We start from the raw sequence: 18638 nt of genomic DNA, 5'->3' as shown, positions 1-18638 counted from the left end.
TTCCGTGGTGTTTCGTCCCGTACTTCCGTTCCGCAAATAGATAGAACATGTCCTATCTTTTTGCGGAACGGCCAGATCGCGGACCCATTCAAGTGAATGGGTCCGCGATCCGCTGCGCTGACCCATGGACTGTGCTCAGGTATTACGGGCCGCAATACTGCAATGGGCAGCACACGCCAGTGTGAAAGAGGCCTAAAGGTGTATACTTGAGCTAGGGTAACTTTTTTTTTTATTGCTTTCCACAGATAATTGGTGATAAATTAAATCGACAACAATTATTTGTGCCAGAATTTATTGAAATAACAGTATTAGAATAGAGATTGAATGAAAGCCTGTATTTTCATGAAATGATTCTTCCACCATGTACAGAAAACATTTTACATCAGATATAGAAATGTGCGTACACATGCAAATCAGCAGATGGCATACCGTACCTGCAACCTGTGCTACTGCAAAGGGGTCCAGTAAGTACGGAGGCCCCATTATAACACATATTCCTACTATTTATCAGAGTGTATGAGAGGGAGTGAGTTAATGGGTGTCATGAATCATATGAACTAGTAGTGCTCTGTCATGAGCTATAGGAGGTCCAGAGGCCCCTATACCATTGCACAAGAGCCCTCTAGTGTCTGTCTATCCAAAATAGTACGACGACATCATTAAACATAAGCTGGAAATGCATCTGAAGAATGAAGGTTCCTTAGTCTGGTTGCAGTATGATTAGTAGATCATAATACTCCGAATTCTGAAACAAGAAAGAAGGAGAAAATAATTATAGATTGTACAATCAATGTATGCGACCCCTGTTAGAGGGGGGTCAAAAGTTATCTGAAAAGAGCACATCATTGTTGCTGCTTTGCAATCCGTGAGCAAGGAATGCTATTTAGGCTTGTAGTACTTCATGATACACTCTTGGAAACCAATCAATGCAGAAGTTTAATGAACATCTTATGTCATTATGCGCTTCACTGAGATTAAAGGGGTTTGTTTGAGCTGTTTTCTAGTTGTTCCAAGTTGTTGAGTTGTTTAAATAATAAAAATACTTTACCAAGCCTCCTCCAATCCAGCACAGCGGCTCTGTCCTCTCCCCTGGGCTGCCGCTATGAAATAGTGTATTCGCTGCAGCCTTATACCACTGCAGCCAATCACTGGCCTCAGTGTTTTTGTACCATGTACTGCTGCAGCCAAAGCCAATATGTCCTGGCTGTAGTCTGACAGAAAGGACAGAGTGGTGGCGCTAGATCGGAGGGAGTTTGGGATGGCACAGCAAGTTAGGCTACCAGCATATGGTGAAAAAAAAAAATGATGATGGAAATAAAAAGTGAACTCATCCCCTTTAACCAATGTCTAAAACTGCAAGGTTTGTGTTTAAATATATTTATCTAATAAAAAATAAGTAAAATAAAATAGTGGGGCTCGTCCCCTCCATTTTCAGAATTGGAGATGGCATGGAGCCAAACTTTGATATGTCATAGTGATATATCCAAGGTTTTGATCCGACCCCCAATATTCAAAGTAGAATTCTAAGTGCTAAAACCCCATATTAGGGTCAATTCACACATCCATGGTGTGTTGCGGATCCGGAAGTTCGGGGCCGAAACCCGGAATGTCGGGTCCGCGCTCCGCAAATGCGGAAGCAGAGAGCAAATCGTTTGCTCTCCACTTCGCGTCCGGGCTCATAGAGAATGAATGGGTTTGCACCGTTCCGCAAAATTGCGGAAAGGGTGCTGACCCTTTTGTGGACGTGTGAATGGACTCTTAGTCCTCAAAGTGGCAGCCTTACAGTGACTCCCATGTATACCCTATACTTCATGATGCTCCACAGATATTGAGATTATATAGCTCTATCTGTCCATCTAGTACTCATTTGTGTATACTTTTGTTAATTTTAACGTACTCACCCTGACCCATTGCGTATCAGTTCAAATGCTTCATTGATTTGATCCAGTTTTAAGTGCTTGCTAATCAAGTGGTCCAGGCTGATTTTTTTATTCATATACTGTTCCACCAGTTTTGGGATATCAGTCACACCCTTGTAGCCTGTGCAAATAAATATAGTTTTAAATGTATTTTCTGGATTATTAATTATCGGTAACATATCATGCTTAACCCAATGTATGAGTTACACCCATTTCTATAGTTTGAGGCTCACATACATGGATATTTTTTCCTTATAAAGGGTATCTTTAGCCTCTTTTCCACTTCACATAAAAGGCTCAATTTTGCCTGACTCTACCCTCTTTTCCACTAGTCCAGTGTTGCAGATAGTAAATGGTGCTTTTTTGGTGCTATATCAAAGGAGGTTCAAAGTGTGTTACGCCAGTACCATGAAGGTCACTTGACCACACTGCTGACTAGTAATTGGCCTGAGAGAATGTTCATTACACTGCTACCAGCTACAGTACCATATCCACAGTGGGAAGTAAACTAGCTGCTGCCAAAAGGAGGTAGAGCAGGGTATCATGCAGCAGAAATGCACCTTTACAAACCACTAGAATGGCAATAGCCAAATGTTTCCTAAAGCATAGTCAGTTGAATTGCATATTTGGATACTCCGCATAAGGTTTTCCATCTTTGTAATGCTAGATTTATATTATGTTTAATTTTTAATATTTTTTATTTATTTTTTCACCATGATGGCGCTTCCAGTTTACATATACATAACCAGCTTGTGCTTAGGTAAAACCTTTACAGAGGACAGTTTGGGTATAGACAGAAACTAGGATAAAGATACCCCTTCCTGAATTGAAATTGATGAATCCAACATAAAGGGGTTGTCTGATCAGGACAGGTCCCATGTTTATGTCCCCACATGCCAATCTAATCTATTAGCTGCAGTGCAAAGCCACCAACAGGCCGCAACTCTCCCTCTAGTGGATTCAGGACGTTCTCATATTACATGTCATAGATGACTTTTCAAATACCTTACCTCCATATATAGATCCTTTCAGTGAACGTCCTGTGAGAAGCAAACCTGGACTCAAGTTAAGTGTCTCTGTAGGAGATGCCACACCTAGGATCACAGCAACCCCGTTACTTAGGTACGTGGATCGAAGAGCAGTCATCTAAAAACAAAATGTAGACAATCAATGGTATTATGTTTTTAAGGGACCTTTTACACAGTTAGATTTTCTGCCTGTTAACGAGCGTCTATCTACAATATACCATGTTGATCAGTACTCATTGCGTGCCCTGTACATGTGCCAATTAGAATTAGCATGGGAATAAACAATCCAGAAAAGGGTTATCTGGGTAAAGATAATAATCCTATCTTCAGGATAAGTCATCATTATCACGTTGGCCGGGGTCCTAGTTCTGACACCCCCACTGATTAGCTGTTTCAGGGAGCCACTGCACTCCCTGGTGCTCCCAACAGCTGTCCAAGCACAGTGCCGTACATCGTATAGTGGCAGGTCAATTCCTGGATAACCCCTTTAATGTGATCCCCACACATTCACCCTCATACCGTTTGCATTTGATGTCAGCGCATCCCCTATATACATGATGGGGTGTGCTGCCAACAATTTCTTATTTTTAATGCCCCATATAAGATATAACCCGCCAACAAACATGCTCATTTGTTGACTGATCTGGAGCATGATTACATGAGGCTATAGTCAGGCGAATAAACATATGCTCGAATGTTCATTTTCAATCATCATGTAAAAGCGCCTTTATTTGATAAGTATAAGAATATATTTGACCTTATAGAAATGTTCATGTCTTGTATTGATTGACCTGTGAGTGTGGAATATGAAAAGCAGGTAGTTCTTCATCACACCATTTCTTCGTCATGCTATTTTCTACTTACCATGGTGTCAATGTATCCTGCACATTCAATGGCAAAGTCTACTCCTCCATCAGTCATCTCACAAATGACCTCATGAACGGGTTTCTTGTAATCCTTTGGGTTTATGCACTCAGTGGCACCCATTTGGATGGCTTTTGGATACTTGTCTTTATGTGTACCTACTCCAATGATTCGTGAGGCTCCTGCATCTTTGCATCCTGCTATTGCTGAAAAGCCAACACCTCCCAAACCAAATACAGCACAGGTAGAGCCCTTTGTCACCTGAGAAGGGGAAAATAACAGATAATTTGAAACATTTAATGATATTGGAAATGTATATTTAGATAGGAATGTAAGGAGTAAGTGGGTTCATGTGTTCAGCTAGAATCACTTTTGTTTTCTTGCTCTACAACTAGTTAGTAGGTACTTATGCCCTCTACTCTTCCTAATACCATAGTTCTCAGGCACACAACAGAGCCATTTACCATTGTGTACCGGTATTTGATGCCATAAGTCATGTTTGGCTTGAACATTTCTTCCTTCTCTTCTACCCTTCTGCTTGTTTCCTCCTTACATGCAAAAATACATATTATACATCAGGCAGTATATATAAAAAAAAGAAGTATCTTGACTGTATGTGTCCAAAAAGACTTCTGTCTGTGAAGGTTCTCATTTATCCAGGTCATGCCATATCTGTAAAGAATAAATCAAGGCAACTGGACTTACTGTAGATTTCTTGAAAACGTTTCACTTGTTCTTCCAACAAGCTTTCTCAATTCTGAGTGACTGTACAAAAATTCTCTGGGAATAAATATGTAACTGAATCAACATCTGGTAATTATACCCACCATGGGTTCAAAGGTGTTGATTCTATTATCCTAATTGGAGTCAGTAGGTGATAATGACCTCCCAGAAAAAGGTGTCAAGACAGCATTGTATGTGGCAGACAATAGATGTCTAACCCCCCCCCCCCCCCTCCCGCCGCCTCTTGGAGAAGCCAAGCTTGAATAGAGGTGGGGGGTTAGACATCTATTGTCTGCCACATATAATGCTGTCTTGACACCTTTTTCTGGGAAGTCTTTATCACCTACTGACTCCAATTAGGATAATGGGATCAACACATTTGACCCCATGCTGGGTATAATGACCTCTGACCCCATGCTGGGTATAATTACCAGATGTTGATTCAGTTACATATTTATTCCCATAGAATTCTTGTACAGTCACTCAGAATTGAGGAAGTTCATTGGAAGAACGAGTGAAACGTTTTCGAGAAATCTAAAGTAAGTCCAGTTGCCTTGATTTATTCTTTACAGACACAAAAACACTTCTGTTGGACTGATGTATGTCAAAAGATGGTCCTTATAGCATATGATCCTCACATTTCCGTAGCATACAAACAGTTTTTATGAAATAAAATGTGTCTATTAAAATTCTTACCTTAGCTGTGTTTACAGCTCCACCATACCCAGTTGCAAATCCACAGCCTATAAGACAAACTTCAACAGGGGCATGGCAATTCACTTTGGCAACGCAAATGTCAGACAAAACCGTGTATTCAGTAAATGTGCTTGTGCTGGCATACTGATATATTGGCTTGCCTTTACAGGTAAACCTAGTTGTCCCATCTGCCATCACTCCTGAGAGGGCAGAAAACCCAAACCTATTAGGAGAGAAGATCGGAAAAAAAAAGAAGAAGAAATATTCCCTGTGATAATCATCTAAAGAACTGACATTAAAAGAGGAATATTCTGGTTTCAACAAATAAAACTCTTTGTATTGCAAAATGGTGTGACGTTTTCCAATATACGGTACTTTGTGGATCAGTTCCTCATGGTTCTCCAAAAGCCCTGCTTACCATCAACCATATGGAATTGATACAGGCAGTATATTCGAAAATTAGTAGAGCTATTCATTGTGCAATAAAGACTCTTTAGTTGCCAAAATCTGAATGCCCCTTTAACAAAGTTCTAATATTTTAAACTTAGATGTGGACTTTCAGATCACCCTTAATATTACATTCATAAATCTGGCAAGTAAAAAAGGAAAGCAAACACAAAGCATTGTATTCATCAGAAGAATGAATGCCATGTCCATCAAACAAGCCGGTGTCTTAAAGGAATAGTCTACCTATCCCCTTTTAATGCATGTTTTTCTAATAATTTGGGTGGGTTCACACTAGCGTTATGGAGTCCATTATGGCTTTCCGTTATAGCAGGGTTATAACGGAACATAGTGGAATGCATAAGGCGGAGTGGTGGATCAGTTTTGCTGCCCATAGACTTGCATTATGACGGAATGCAAAACGGACGCCATTAAAAGGCATTCCGTTTGCTCTCCATCCTAATAGAAGTCTATGGGAATAAAAACTGATCCGTCTTGTTCCCGTTATGCAAGACGGAAAGCAAACTTCTATTAGGACGGAGCAAAACGGAAGGCCTCTTAAAGGCTTCCATTTTGCATTCCATCCTATCGATGCCGTTATGTTCCGTTAAAACCCTGTTATAACGGAAAGCCATAATGGACTTCATAACGCTAGTGTGAACCCACCCTTACTCCTTTACAAGTCATGGATGCAGGGAAAGTAGATTACTCAGATGTCATGGATCTCTGCAGTGTGTAACTGTGCTGTGCTATTTCTTACTCAGCATTAGAAAGATACAGTGGCATTTGGACATGGCGTTATATAAGAGCTTATTTGCATTTCCTCTATTTTAGCCAGATCTGCACAAACACTCCTTCATGAATTTTACTACTATGTAAAGAGGACAAATCACCTCTCCTGAAGTGTCTGTTTGAGAAAAGACTTGCATTTCCCATGTACTATTGGTTCTAGTTTATCTGGACTGAGTCATTCCGGTGTTATTTCTCCTGTATATTTATGTATGAAGTGACAACTAGGCATGTCCCAACACAGTCTGACACTGCCCAGTCAGTGCTGTGTAGGGACAGACCCCGAACTGGTAACGCCCTGTAAATATACTCTATAATTGGCTTTTCATGAAGAATTCAAGTATTTACTATAAATTGACAAGTCAGGGGAAGTGACGGGTGCTCTTTAAGGGCACATCCACATTAGCATTGTATGTAGTATGTTTTTGTGAAACAATTGATCAGTCAACATATTCTATTGATTTCAGTGGCAGAAACTGATGCTGATGTGCATTAAATTGAAGCAAGCAAAAGTGTAGTTATAACCCAAGAATACTATTCAATGGGGTAACGTCACTTATAGTCGTACACATTTTATACACAATAAACCTACTCAAATTTTTCACACAGGTTACAGTTTGCGGTTTTGCAACTTCTGCAGGATCCACATTGTGGGACAAACAGCGGGATGACTTTGTCGCCTATGAAGAACACAATGGAGACAGTCTTAGCATATGTTCATTACTGGACAATGGTAATGAAGATCATTGCAGTGGTTTTGATCGTCTTACATTTTGCATCAGGTTGTGCACTGTTTACACTATTATTGAATATTTAGCAAGTTTCAGCCCTTTTTCTTATTTTATTGCGTCACAATATTGAATCCCAATGCCTCTAACAAAGTCGCAACAACAATCAACACATCGTATGAATCTAATCCTGATCATCAGCTATGGAACACTTTTGAAGGCAGAGGATAAAATGATTGCAGTACAAAACACAGAAATCCTAGAGGATGACTTGCTGCCATCTTCAAAAGAACAGCAGCTTGGGAGAAGAAAAAATCTGCAAATCAGTGTGCCCCATTTACTAAGGCGGTCTAATATTTAGAGGGTGTAGGCCTCTAGCAGGCTGTCTGAGGATCACACTGAGGGGCGTTTCCTATTGTGGCGTAAAAAAGGCACAAATTGTGGCGCACACTATAATTGCACAATAATTTACCACTTTTCACTTCTCGTCACTTTTTTAAAAGTGAGTAAAGTGAGCAGGGCTTAGAACGAGGGGACTCCGCAGCCCTCCAGATTTACTATAGTTTACACTTATTCCTGTTGATCAGTGTCAATGAAAACCACAACCACAATGATGTTATTGCTCTGCCATATGCATATATTAGCTTCAGTACAACACATTACTTCTGACCCACCTGGTTTAACAATGGTGACTCCCTGACCAATGCTTTCAACCACTCCAACAGCTTCATGACCCAAGATCACTGGAAACTTGGTTGCTATTATTCCATTAAGTGCACTGTTATCAGATCCGCAAATACCAGAAGAAATTATCTGTGTACAATGGAAAAAATACAAACTATTTTACCATTTTTAGAAACCTGTGGTGAACAACAGCACAGACCGGACAAGTCTGACACAGATCTTTTTTGGACAACACACCTTGTAATATCTAAGACTTCATTCTAAAACTTCACATTGAAGATAAAGTTGCTTAGTAGGATAGCTCCTTTCAGTTTGGTTCCATGAACAGCCAGGGAAATGTAGTGTCACATGCAACTATCCAGATATCCATTCTTGCTCATAGAGTGGGATCCCGCTCCCCTATTATGTCCATAGTCAGGTATATGAACAATAGTTGTCTTCATGAGAATGCCCCTTCAGCCTAAATTGGTGAAATTCTGGGCTGATGTATTATTAATGCATTTTAAAAAGATCCATCCATCATTTTTTCTCATTCAGAATTCCAAATTATAAAGCCTCCCCAGGGGCTTACTACACAGCTCAGAATAAGGGTGCATTCACACTCCAGTATAAATGGATCCGCATCCGTTCCGCAAATTTGGGCCGCAATTCAATGGGGCCGCAAAAGATGCAGATGCTGTCCGCATCCGTTGTTCCGTTCCGTGGATCCGCCAAAAAGATAGAGCATGTCCTATTCTTGTCCGCAACCGCGTACAAGCTTAGGCATTATCTATATAGCACTGGCCATGTGCGGTACGCAAATTGCGGAACGCACACGGCCGATATCCATGTTTTGCGGATCCGCAATCTGTGGACGGCAAAACACCTACGGTCGTGTGAATGCACCCTAAAACAGTATGAAACGACAGCATGAATTGTAAAAATATATACACACGCCAGATTTATCTTGACTCATTTTAATGTAATTTGCTGTATTTCTGTTACATGATCAGGACACCATTCTTGCTCATTGAGTTCGGGTGTTTCATTTATTCCCATTACCACAGGTGTATAAAATCCAGCACATGCAGTCTGCCTTTCCAAACACTTGTGAAAAAAGTGGATCATTCTAAAGAGCTCCCTGGACTCAAGAATGATACTGTAATAGGACGCCACCATTGTAACAAGTCCGTTTGTGTAATTTCTTCTATCCTAATCCATGATAACCTGTGAGTGGTACTATTGCAACATAGAAGGAAGGTTCAGCAACCCCAGCAACTCAGCCACAAGGTGGCAGACCATGTAAAATGACAGAACATGGTCGTAGTACTGCAGAGCATAGTGTGCAAGATTTGACAATGCTCTGCTGACTCCATAGCTGCAGAGTTCAAAACCACCTCTAGCATTAACATCAGCACTGTGAGTATATTGCCCATTTGTCATGTAAATTTGGAATAAATGACTCATATGGTAATGTGTTGGGTCCATGTTCATATGTACCCGTATAGATGAGAAAAATGATGTTTTAAAATATGCAAAAAAGTCAATAGGAGCAAAGGAGGCGTTGATGTTACTCCTAGAGGCTCCGCTCTCTCTGCAGCTGCCGCTATCTCTGCACTTTAATGTGATCTCGATTCTGACAACTTGTCACAGTTTCAGGATACAAAGGGGTTTAACTTAAATATTTGCTATATTGATTTTGTGTTGATGATTTATTTTCCGTTTTTTTTCCATTCCTTAGTACACGCTAATGCCTGTAAGATTGTAAGGTTGCCCTCTGGGACACATGAACTAATGGATTATCTGTAACCACGTAAAATGTCACTTTTTCCAACAATATATTGCCTTCTGTTAACTGAAAACCAGCAAAATGCTAAAATTACCTTTAGTCACAGTTACATAGTTGATAGGTTTCAGAGCACAAGTCTATCATGTCCAATCAAGTCATGAATGCAACTCTAAATCACTATGAGGTATATAGTAAAATAGTTACTATGTTACTCAACATATAATGTACACCTAAAGGGGTCGTCAACATTCAAATTGGTGGGAGTTTAACCCATGTGATCCCTATTAATTGTTAGAGCAAAGTAGCAGCTGTGATGAACCCATCTCTTGTTGGTTTGACTTTTGCTGGAAGTTTGTGGTTACTATTTTCAATGCTTACCAGACCACCAAAATTTCTAGACTACGAGGTTTTGACCTAAATTTTTATGGCATGGGTAGACTGCAGTTCTCAGAAAGATTATCAAATTTGGGGGTTTTAGTTTAGAAAAGTGATCATGTTTTTCAATATACAGTACAGACCAAAAGTTTGGACACACCTTCTCATTCAAAGAGTTTTCTTTATTTTCATGATTATGAAAATTGTAGATTCACACTGAAGGCATCAAAACTATGAATTAACACATGTGGAATTATATACATAACAAAAAAGTGAGAAACAACTGAAAATATGTCATATTTTAGGTTCTTCAAAGTAGCCACCTTTTGCTTTGATTACTGCTTTGCACACTCTTGGCATTCTCTTGATGAGCTTCAAGAGGTAGTCGCCTGAAATGGTTTTCACTTCACAGGTGTGCCCTGTCAGGTTTATTAAGTGGGATTTCTTGCCTTATAAATGGGGTTGGGACCATCAGTTGCCTTGTGGAGAAGTCAGGTGGATACACAGCTGATAGTCCTACTGAATAGACTGTTCGAATTTGTATTATGGCAAGAAAAAAGCAGCTAAGTAAAGAAAAACGAGTGGCCATCATTACTTTAAGAAATGAAGGTCAGTCAGTCTGAAAAATTGGGAAAACTTTGAAAGTGTCCCCAAGTGCAGTCACAAAAACCATCAAGCGCTACAAAGAAACTGGCTCACATGCGGACCGCCCCAGGAAAGGAAGACCAAGAGTCACCTCTGCTGCGGAGGATAAGGTTCATCCGAGTCACCAGCCTCAGAAATCGCAGGTTAACAGCAGCTCAGATTAGAGACCAGGTCAATGCCACACAGAGTTCTAGCAGCAGACACATCTCTAGAGCAACTGTTAAGAGGAGACTGTGTGAATCAGGTCTTCATGGTAGAATATCTGCTAGGAAACCACTGCTAAGGACAAGCAACAAGCAGAAGAGACTTGTTTGGGCTAAAGAAGACAAGGAATGGACATTAGACCAGTGGAAATCTGTGCTTTGGTCTGATTAGTCCAAATTTGAGATCTTTGGTTCCAACCACCGTGCCTTTGTTTGACGCAGAAAAGGTGAACGGATGGACTCTACATGCCTGGTTCCCACCGTGAAGCATGGAGGAGGAGGTGTGATGGTGTGGGGGTGCTTTGCTGGTGACACTGTTGGGGATTTATTCAAAATTGAAGGCATACTGAACCAGCATGGCTACCACAGCATCGTGCAGTGGCATGCTATTCCATCCGGTTTGCGTTTAGTTGGACCATCATTTATTTGTCAACAGGACAATGACCCCAAACACACCTCCAGGCTGTGTAAGGGCTATTTGACCATGAAGGAGCGTGATGGGGTGCTGCGCCAGATGACCTGGCCTTCACAGTCACCGGACCTGAACCAAATCGAGATGGTTTGGGGTGAGCTGGACCGCAGAGTTAAGGCAAAAGGGCCAACAAGTGCTAAGCATCTCTGGGAACTCCTTCAAGACTGTTGGAAGACCATTTCAGGTGACTACCTCTTGAAGCTCATCAAGAGAATGCCAAGAGTGTGCAAAGCAGTAATCAAAGCAAAAGGTGGCTACTTTGAAGAACCTAGAATATTACATATTTTCAGTTGTTTCACACTTTTTTGTTATGTATATAATTCCACATGTGTTAATTCATAGTTTTAATGCCTTCAGTGTGAATCTACAATTTTCATAGTCATGAAAATAAAGAAAACTCTGAATTAGAAGGTGTGTCCAAACTTTTGGTCTGTACTGTATGTAAGAAGTATACGGAGATTTCTGCCATGATCTTCAGTTTTAATACTCAACGCTATGCTATGTAAGAGCATTGAGACCATGGAACTCTCGGTCAGAGAAGAAGGTGATGGTGAATTCACTAAATGAATTACAAAGGAACCTTGAGAGTAACAATATTACGCATTATCTTTACTAGATTACTGTAAGTGGGTCATTGATCCAGAGATTTCTTTTGATTGCCTGTTTTGGATTCAAGAAGGATTTTTTTTCCCTAAAATTAGGAAAATTGGCTTCTGCCATGTGTTTTATTTTTTTAGCCTTCTTCTGGATCAACTCTGCAGGATAACAGGCTGAACTGGAGGGATGCATATCTTACTTATATTAATATCTCGGGAAAACATAGCTTGGTGATTACATCATAACATGGCAACGACTACTATCAATCTCAACATTATAAAAATAATGATAATACAGAAGGCAAAGTAAATATGTAAAAGATGTGACCGTGTAAAGACATTCAACAGAATATCGTTGAAAGCCTGAGTTTTCATGAGTGTACAGTATTTTGGCAAAAACACATTGATACTTTCATAATACTGGCACATAGAGGGGGCATTGCTCACTGGAGACCTTCTAGTACAGCATATAGACAGGGGTCTGTGTATGCAGACATGATAGTAGTAGTTATTAGAGTCCTTTAAGACAAAGGCCTGGATTTCGAGGTGGCCAGTAGTTCAGAGGAATGTGCAAGATCAATAGTTATTTTGGTATCCTGAGATACAATCTTCTGTATACTGGGTGTATAATGAACGGGTAAAGACTTCCAGGTTATGCAAAGAGTTCTGAAATGAAAACAGCAAAGCTTGGAGACAGAATACAAAGAGTGACTTGTGTAAAGTGGCCTTGGCTGAGATGCCAACCAAGTATGACATAGGGACACTTCATTTCCTTTTGGTGAAAGTTTTAAAACATCTGTCCCTGGTTCTCCTTGGTGATAACAGCCAATCACTGTAGGCAAGAGAAGCCGATCCCTGGGTCATCAGGTGATCTCTTCACCAGCCTGTAATTACATTATTTCTTTAACCCCTTCCTGTACTGCAGAGTAATGCAGTCAGTGTTCGGTCAGTGATTTCCTTCAGTGAATTTAAGCCAAAACCAGTTGCGGCTCTAAACACAGAACTGGTGCAGATCTTTCCCTTATACCTGTGTAGCTCCACTCTTGCTTTTGGCTCACAATCACTGACCAAATCACTGGCATGCAAATCAGGCCTATTGCACACGACCGTATGGCTTTTTCAGTATTTTGCGGTCGGCAAAAAACGGATCCGCAAAAAATACGGATGATGTCAGTGTGTATTCCGTTTTTTTGCAGAACGGAACAGCTGGCCCCTGATAGTACTGTTCCATCCTTGCCCATTATGCGGACAATAATAGGACAAGTTCTATTTTTGAAGGGAACGGAAATACGGAAACGGAATGCATACAGAGTACTTTTTTTTTTTTTCAGACCCATTGAAATGAATGTAAAAAAACAGAACGCAAAGGGAATGAAAAAACGTTTGTGTGCAAGAGCCCTAAGGCATAGTAATACGTCACAGCAGGAAGGCGGTTCACTTATGGCTAGCTGGCTAGAAACAAAAAACAATGTGCACCAGCTTTCCTTTACATCCTGTCAGTATGTAGTACTGTGTGCCTAACTGTCGGAACTACAGCCTCGAAGGAGACACACCTTGTCCTTTACAAGATACTGGCCTATTGCCAAGAACTTGTTGAAGCAGGAATTGTAAAGCATCAGCACACCATTAGTGACTTGAGTAGAGGCATAGTTAGGACACATGCACATGGCAGAGCTCGGTGGCCAGAACCTGTGTGGCCAGAACCTGTATGGCTAGAACCTGTGTGGCTCTTTCTAGCCACAAACAGTTAAAGCAAATACTTGCCATAAATCTCTCCTTCGGATCTGCTGTGTTTGCAAAGGCAAACAAGAATTCTATGATCTGCAATAGACTTTAAAGCGGTTTTCTGAGACTTTTTTTTTACTGATTATCTGTCTTCTGAATAGGTCATCAGTATCTGATCAGTGGCAGTCCGACACCCGGGACCAGGGGTGCACCTAGCCTTTCTGCTGCCTGAGGCAAAAACTGAAAAAGCGTTCCTCGTCCCCACTGCCAATTTCTTAACCTAATTCCTTCTCTTCAGCCCATGGCCCTTCAGCTGCCCCCCCTCTTGACCCTACCTGGTGCTGCCTGAGACGATCGCCTCACCTGGCCTCATTGGTGGTGCACCCCTGCCCGGGACCCCACAGATGAGCTGGCGCTCACAAAAGTGCAGCGGCATTCTCTTTGCTCACAAGCGCCATACATTGTATAGTATCTGTGCTTGGTATTGCAGCTTAGCCCCATTCACTTCAATAGGTCTCAGCTGCATCTAGGCCATTTGACCAATGAACATGTCGTCTTCGGCCTAGGCTATCCTGTGAGAAGGTGGCAGCACTACTGCGAACGCCAATGACTTCTCAAACATCTGATTGGCGGGGGTTGCAGGTGTGGGAGCTCTACCAGGGGAGGACTGGGAACTTAAAGTGGCCTTGGAAAAAATACTAAAAGTGGCCCTGTTTTGTTGTTGAGTCCAAATTGATGAAAGGTAGGGCCAGCAATACCATATTGTGGCACAATATACCGACACAACCAAGCCAAATACCACAGTCCATCACAAAATACTGCGAGCAGCACAATATACATCTCCAAAATCAGTCACTAGCCAGCTCCTGGGCATCAGCCCACCTGGACATTTCCCTGTAAGGATAGGGCCAATATGCCCCTGAGCTCCACCAATCAAATTCTGATGACCTATCCAGACGTCATCAGTATGAAATTAACATCTAGGTGCTGTTTTATGAAAAAAAATGTGCAGTTGAAGAATACCACAAACACAAATACATTTCTTATGCGTTTTTCAATCATATTAAACATTTTGTGTGTTAGTGTATGGAGAAAGGGCCAGTATAACACCATACCCGAAACATTCTAAATTAAAAAATAAAACTGCCACAAAATGCAGCATCACCTAAATACTGTGTATGTTCACACGTTGTGGATATGCTCCAGATTTTCTGTACAGGTTTGCAGGTGGAAAGTCCTCAGCGTATTACAGCAAAGAGGATGCGATTTTAACACATCTCGTCCACAAGTGAAGGCAAAATAATCCATGCAGATATTGGCCTATGGTGCAGAATTTAAAGAGGATATTTACCCCTGAGGGCTTTATGGGCAGACCCTCCAGCGTGGCTGGATCTTCAGAGGGAATCATACTCACCCGATTCCACCCCTGTGTTCCGGCTCCTCTGCGTCAATATCATGTTTGACGTGAGTCACGTGGCCACTGCAGCAAGTGACTGGCTGTAGTGGTGACGTGTCCCATGTCAAAGTAGATGCTAAAAGTGGGGAGGCCCAAGATCTTTAGCGGAGCCAGGGGAACAAAGGGGCCTGCGGCGAGGATTAGGTAAGTATGATTCCGTAGGTCCAGCCACGGTGGGTGTCTGCCGGGGGTGAATAACCCCTTTAAATGCAAGTAAGTCAGTTCTTTTATTTTCACTACTTTTGTAATGCACGGGGTGAAATCTGAGGCAAATCCGTGACAAAATCTGTTTCTTTTTCATCACGTGTGGACCTACCCTTAATCCACGGATTAAAAATATTATTTGCATAATGTACATTTCAAAGTTTTTTCAGCAAGGTGAATATCAGACATTTTAAGTCCAGTTCTCTTACCTTTACACGAACTTCATGAGCCTTTGGTGGAGCAACTTCAATCTCTTCGATGGTAAGGGGCTTGCAAGGTTCCCAGGCAACAGCAGCCTTGCATTTAATGACCTTCAAAATAAAACCATTGTTTTGGTGATGGTTCATGTAATTATTAATAGTAATGAGCGGCAGGGGCAATATTCAAATTCGCAATATTTCACGAATATTTTGTAGAATATTCGTCATATATTCATGAATTCGAGATTATATTCTTGATTGTGAAAATAGTCAATGTATTAGAAACATAAAATGCGTCGGCAGATAAGAACCATTTGGCCCATCTAGTCTGCCCAATATACTGAATACTATGAATAGTCCCTGGCCCTATCTTATATGAAGGATGGCCTTATGCCTATCCCATGCATGCTTAAACTCCTTCACTGTATTTGCAGCTACCACTTCTGCAGGAAGGCTATTCCATGCATCCACTACTCTCTCAGTAAAGTAATACTTCCTGATATTATTTTTAACCCTTTGCCCCTCTAATTTAAAACGATGTCCTCTTGTGGCAGTTTTTCTTCTTTTAAATATTCTCTCCTCTTTTACCTTGTTGATTCCCTTTATGTATTTAAAAGTTTCTATCATATCCCCTCTGTCTCGTCTTTCTTCCAAGCTATACATGTTAAGGTCCTTTAATCTTTCCTGGTAAGTTTTATCCTGCAATCCATGTACCAGTTTAGTAGCTCTTCTCTGAACTCTCTCCAAAGTATCAATATCCTTCTGGAGGTATGGTCTCCAATACTGAGCACAATACTAGTATTATTCGCATATCGGCGTGGGTTACTTATGCTCCATTTTTCAAGCTGGTATCATCATCATAAATTAGACGTATCTAGTGGCAGGGCAGAGGGAAAAACCAAGACCGGCGTAAAAAGCCCATCTTAGTAAATGTGCCCCATAGTTTTTAGGTATTATCATCAGTATTGCTTTAGTAACTCATCTGGATTTCCATGCATATTCTTTCCTTCCTGCATGTTTGATGCACTCCCATAGACTATAATGGGTGTACTTGGAAACATGCTTCGGATACTGACGGAAAATGTACGCCCATGTGAATGGCACTATTCATTCACAATAGCAGCGGTACACAAAATATGATTAACATGATTAAGACGCTTAGTCGAAACGCGTAGACCATCATATGTCCGCCTATGGATTTTAAAGGAAAACGATAAAGAAATTGGATTTTACTCCTGGCCCGTTAGCTGGACTTTCCAAGCTGTTTATTCGTGATTGCTCCCCGGTCCGGGGCGTCCGTGCACGGCTGTAGAGGACGGTGGGTGAGCTGAAACTTATCTTTCTTTTGTTAACAAAATACATATCATATATGGATTACAAATATGCTCTTTTGAAAGAGGCCTTTGTAAGCCAAAACCAGGAGCAGGTCCAAAACACAGAAGATGCACAAAACTGTTGATTATACTTTGGGGGAGATTTTTCAAAATGGTGTAAAGGAAAACTGGTTTAGTTGCCCAGAGCAACCAATCAGATTCCACCTTTCATTTTTGAAAGGAGCTCTGAGAAAGGCTGTATCTTGTGGATTGTGGACCCATTCAATATGATCTGTGGTCTGCAATACGGGCACAGGGCACACGCTTGCGTGCATGATCCCTCACTGTGTGAAAGTGACCTAGGGCTAGTTTCACACTAGCGGCAGGGGACTCCTAAATGCTGTCCCGGCAGGTGAACAGCCTGTTGGATCCATCCTGCCGCTAGTTCACGGCAGCGCACACCGAGAGGTGACCGGACTAAAACTACTGCATGCACTGCCGTGCTGACACCGGAACTCTGCCTCCATTATAGTCAATGGGGACGGAGTGGCAGTCCGGTGGCACACGTGAACTAGCAGCAGGACGGATCCGAACGGCCTGCCGGAGTCCCCTGTCACTAGTGTGAAAGTACCCTTAGGTCTGCATCACGGACGTATTTTTTGGTCAGGGTGTTTTGAGACAAACACAGGAGTGCATACAAGAGAGATAGATCAATCTTTGCATTATCCTTTCTTTCTCTACACATGTGAACCCAACCGTAAGGAACTGTATGCACTGCCTTCTAGACAGAATATTATTTTAGGCATTTGCATCATGGCTACTCTTTTATCGTCCAGACTTGTAAACAGCTCATGGGTACTAAGGACTAGCACAAAGTCGTGCAAAACAGTCAACTTCAGAACGCCCCCATTGTATGACATATTCATGAAAGCATAAGCAACATTTCTCCCCTTTCATCAAAACAGCCTGACTCACTGCCAAACCAGTAAAAATCATCGGCATCCAAACCTGCCAAATGTATTTGCTGAAACGGCAGCAATCCTACACATCTACTGAAAAAACATAAAAAGAACGCAAATAACAAACTAGCATTACTGAAAGGCAATAAGCTAAGGGAAGAAAGCAGCATGCCAGCAAAGCAATATGATAATGGAAATAGTGTAATACTTTTCCTGCGGTGCTCATGTTGATGTCGGTTGAAGTATTAGCTGTTCTGTGTTCTATGAACAGATACGGTCCTGCTCCAACTATAGTAGTGCCGCTCCCTAAACTTCCTTAGCTCAGCCTAAAGCACTACTGTACAAAGTAGGCGGTTTATATCTGCATTGCCGGGATTTTTGGCAGCGTTACTATCCAGTGTAAAGAAAGCGTGCATCACTCAGTGTATTGTTTGCTACAAGTTAATATTTCATAATCTGCATTATTATTACCAGGGCAAATGAGTTCAAACATTACTCACATTCTGCACTCTATCTTTGAAATTTAGCTGATCATAAATGACTCTGCACTTTATTTGCCCACCAAAAAATATAATGTGGTACATACATGACATTTATGTAGAGATTTACTAATTTGGTCGGATCTGTAGATGGAATAAATTTAGGGGGTGATGTGTCAAATGTGCAGCACTAGAAAAGTGAAGTGTATAAAGTGCTTGTGTACTTTTTAGTGTGGTTTGCAGTTTCATTGTTGCTGGCAGGTTACATTTACTAAGCGGCAACCAGATGTTTTGTGGACAGAGCTACATTCTCTTGCACACCAATGTATCCGTTTTTGTGGTCTGCAAATTGTAGGTCCGTAAAACAC

At 41.3% G+C, this 18638-nt stretch overlaps 1 protein-coding gene across 1 annotated transcript; it reads right to left on the bottom strand.

Annotated features, from left to right (window-relative positions):
* Positions 1 to 275: 275 nt before the first annotated feature.
* LOC122944172 (NADP-dependent alcohol dehydrogenase-like) lies at positions 276 to 18128 on the bottom strand. Its single transcript, XM_044302404.1, has 9 exons — positions 18000 to 18128; positions 15529 to 15630; positions 7866 to 8004; positions 7056 to 7143; positions 5231 to 5453; positions 3812 to 4072; positions 2930 to 3065; positions 1902 to 2040; positions 276 to 745 (listed from the first exon to the last, which is right to left on the bottom strand). The coding sequence occupies exons 1-9, from the start codon at positions 18015 to 18017 to the stop codon at positions 721 to 723; spliced, it is 1131 nt and encodes a 376-aa protein (XP_044158339.1). The 5' UTR covers positions 18018 to 18128; the 3' UTR covers positions 276 to 720.
* Between the last annotated feature and the right edge of the window lie 510 nt (positions 18129 to 18638).

Source organism: Bufo gargarizans, chromosome 1, assembly GCF_014858855.1.
Source record: "Bufo gargarizans isolate SCDJY-AF-19 chromosome 1, ASM1485885v1, whole genome shotgun sequence".
Taxonomy (NCBI): domain Eukaryota; kingdom Metazoa; phylum Chordata; class Amphibia; order Anura; family Bufonidae; genus Bufo; species Bufo gargarizans.
The sequence above is the reverse complement of the archived record's forward strand: the minus strand, read 5'-3'. Positions and strand labels throughout refer to the sequence as shown.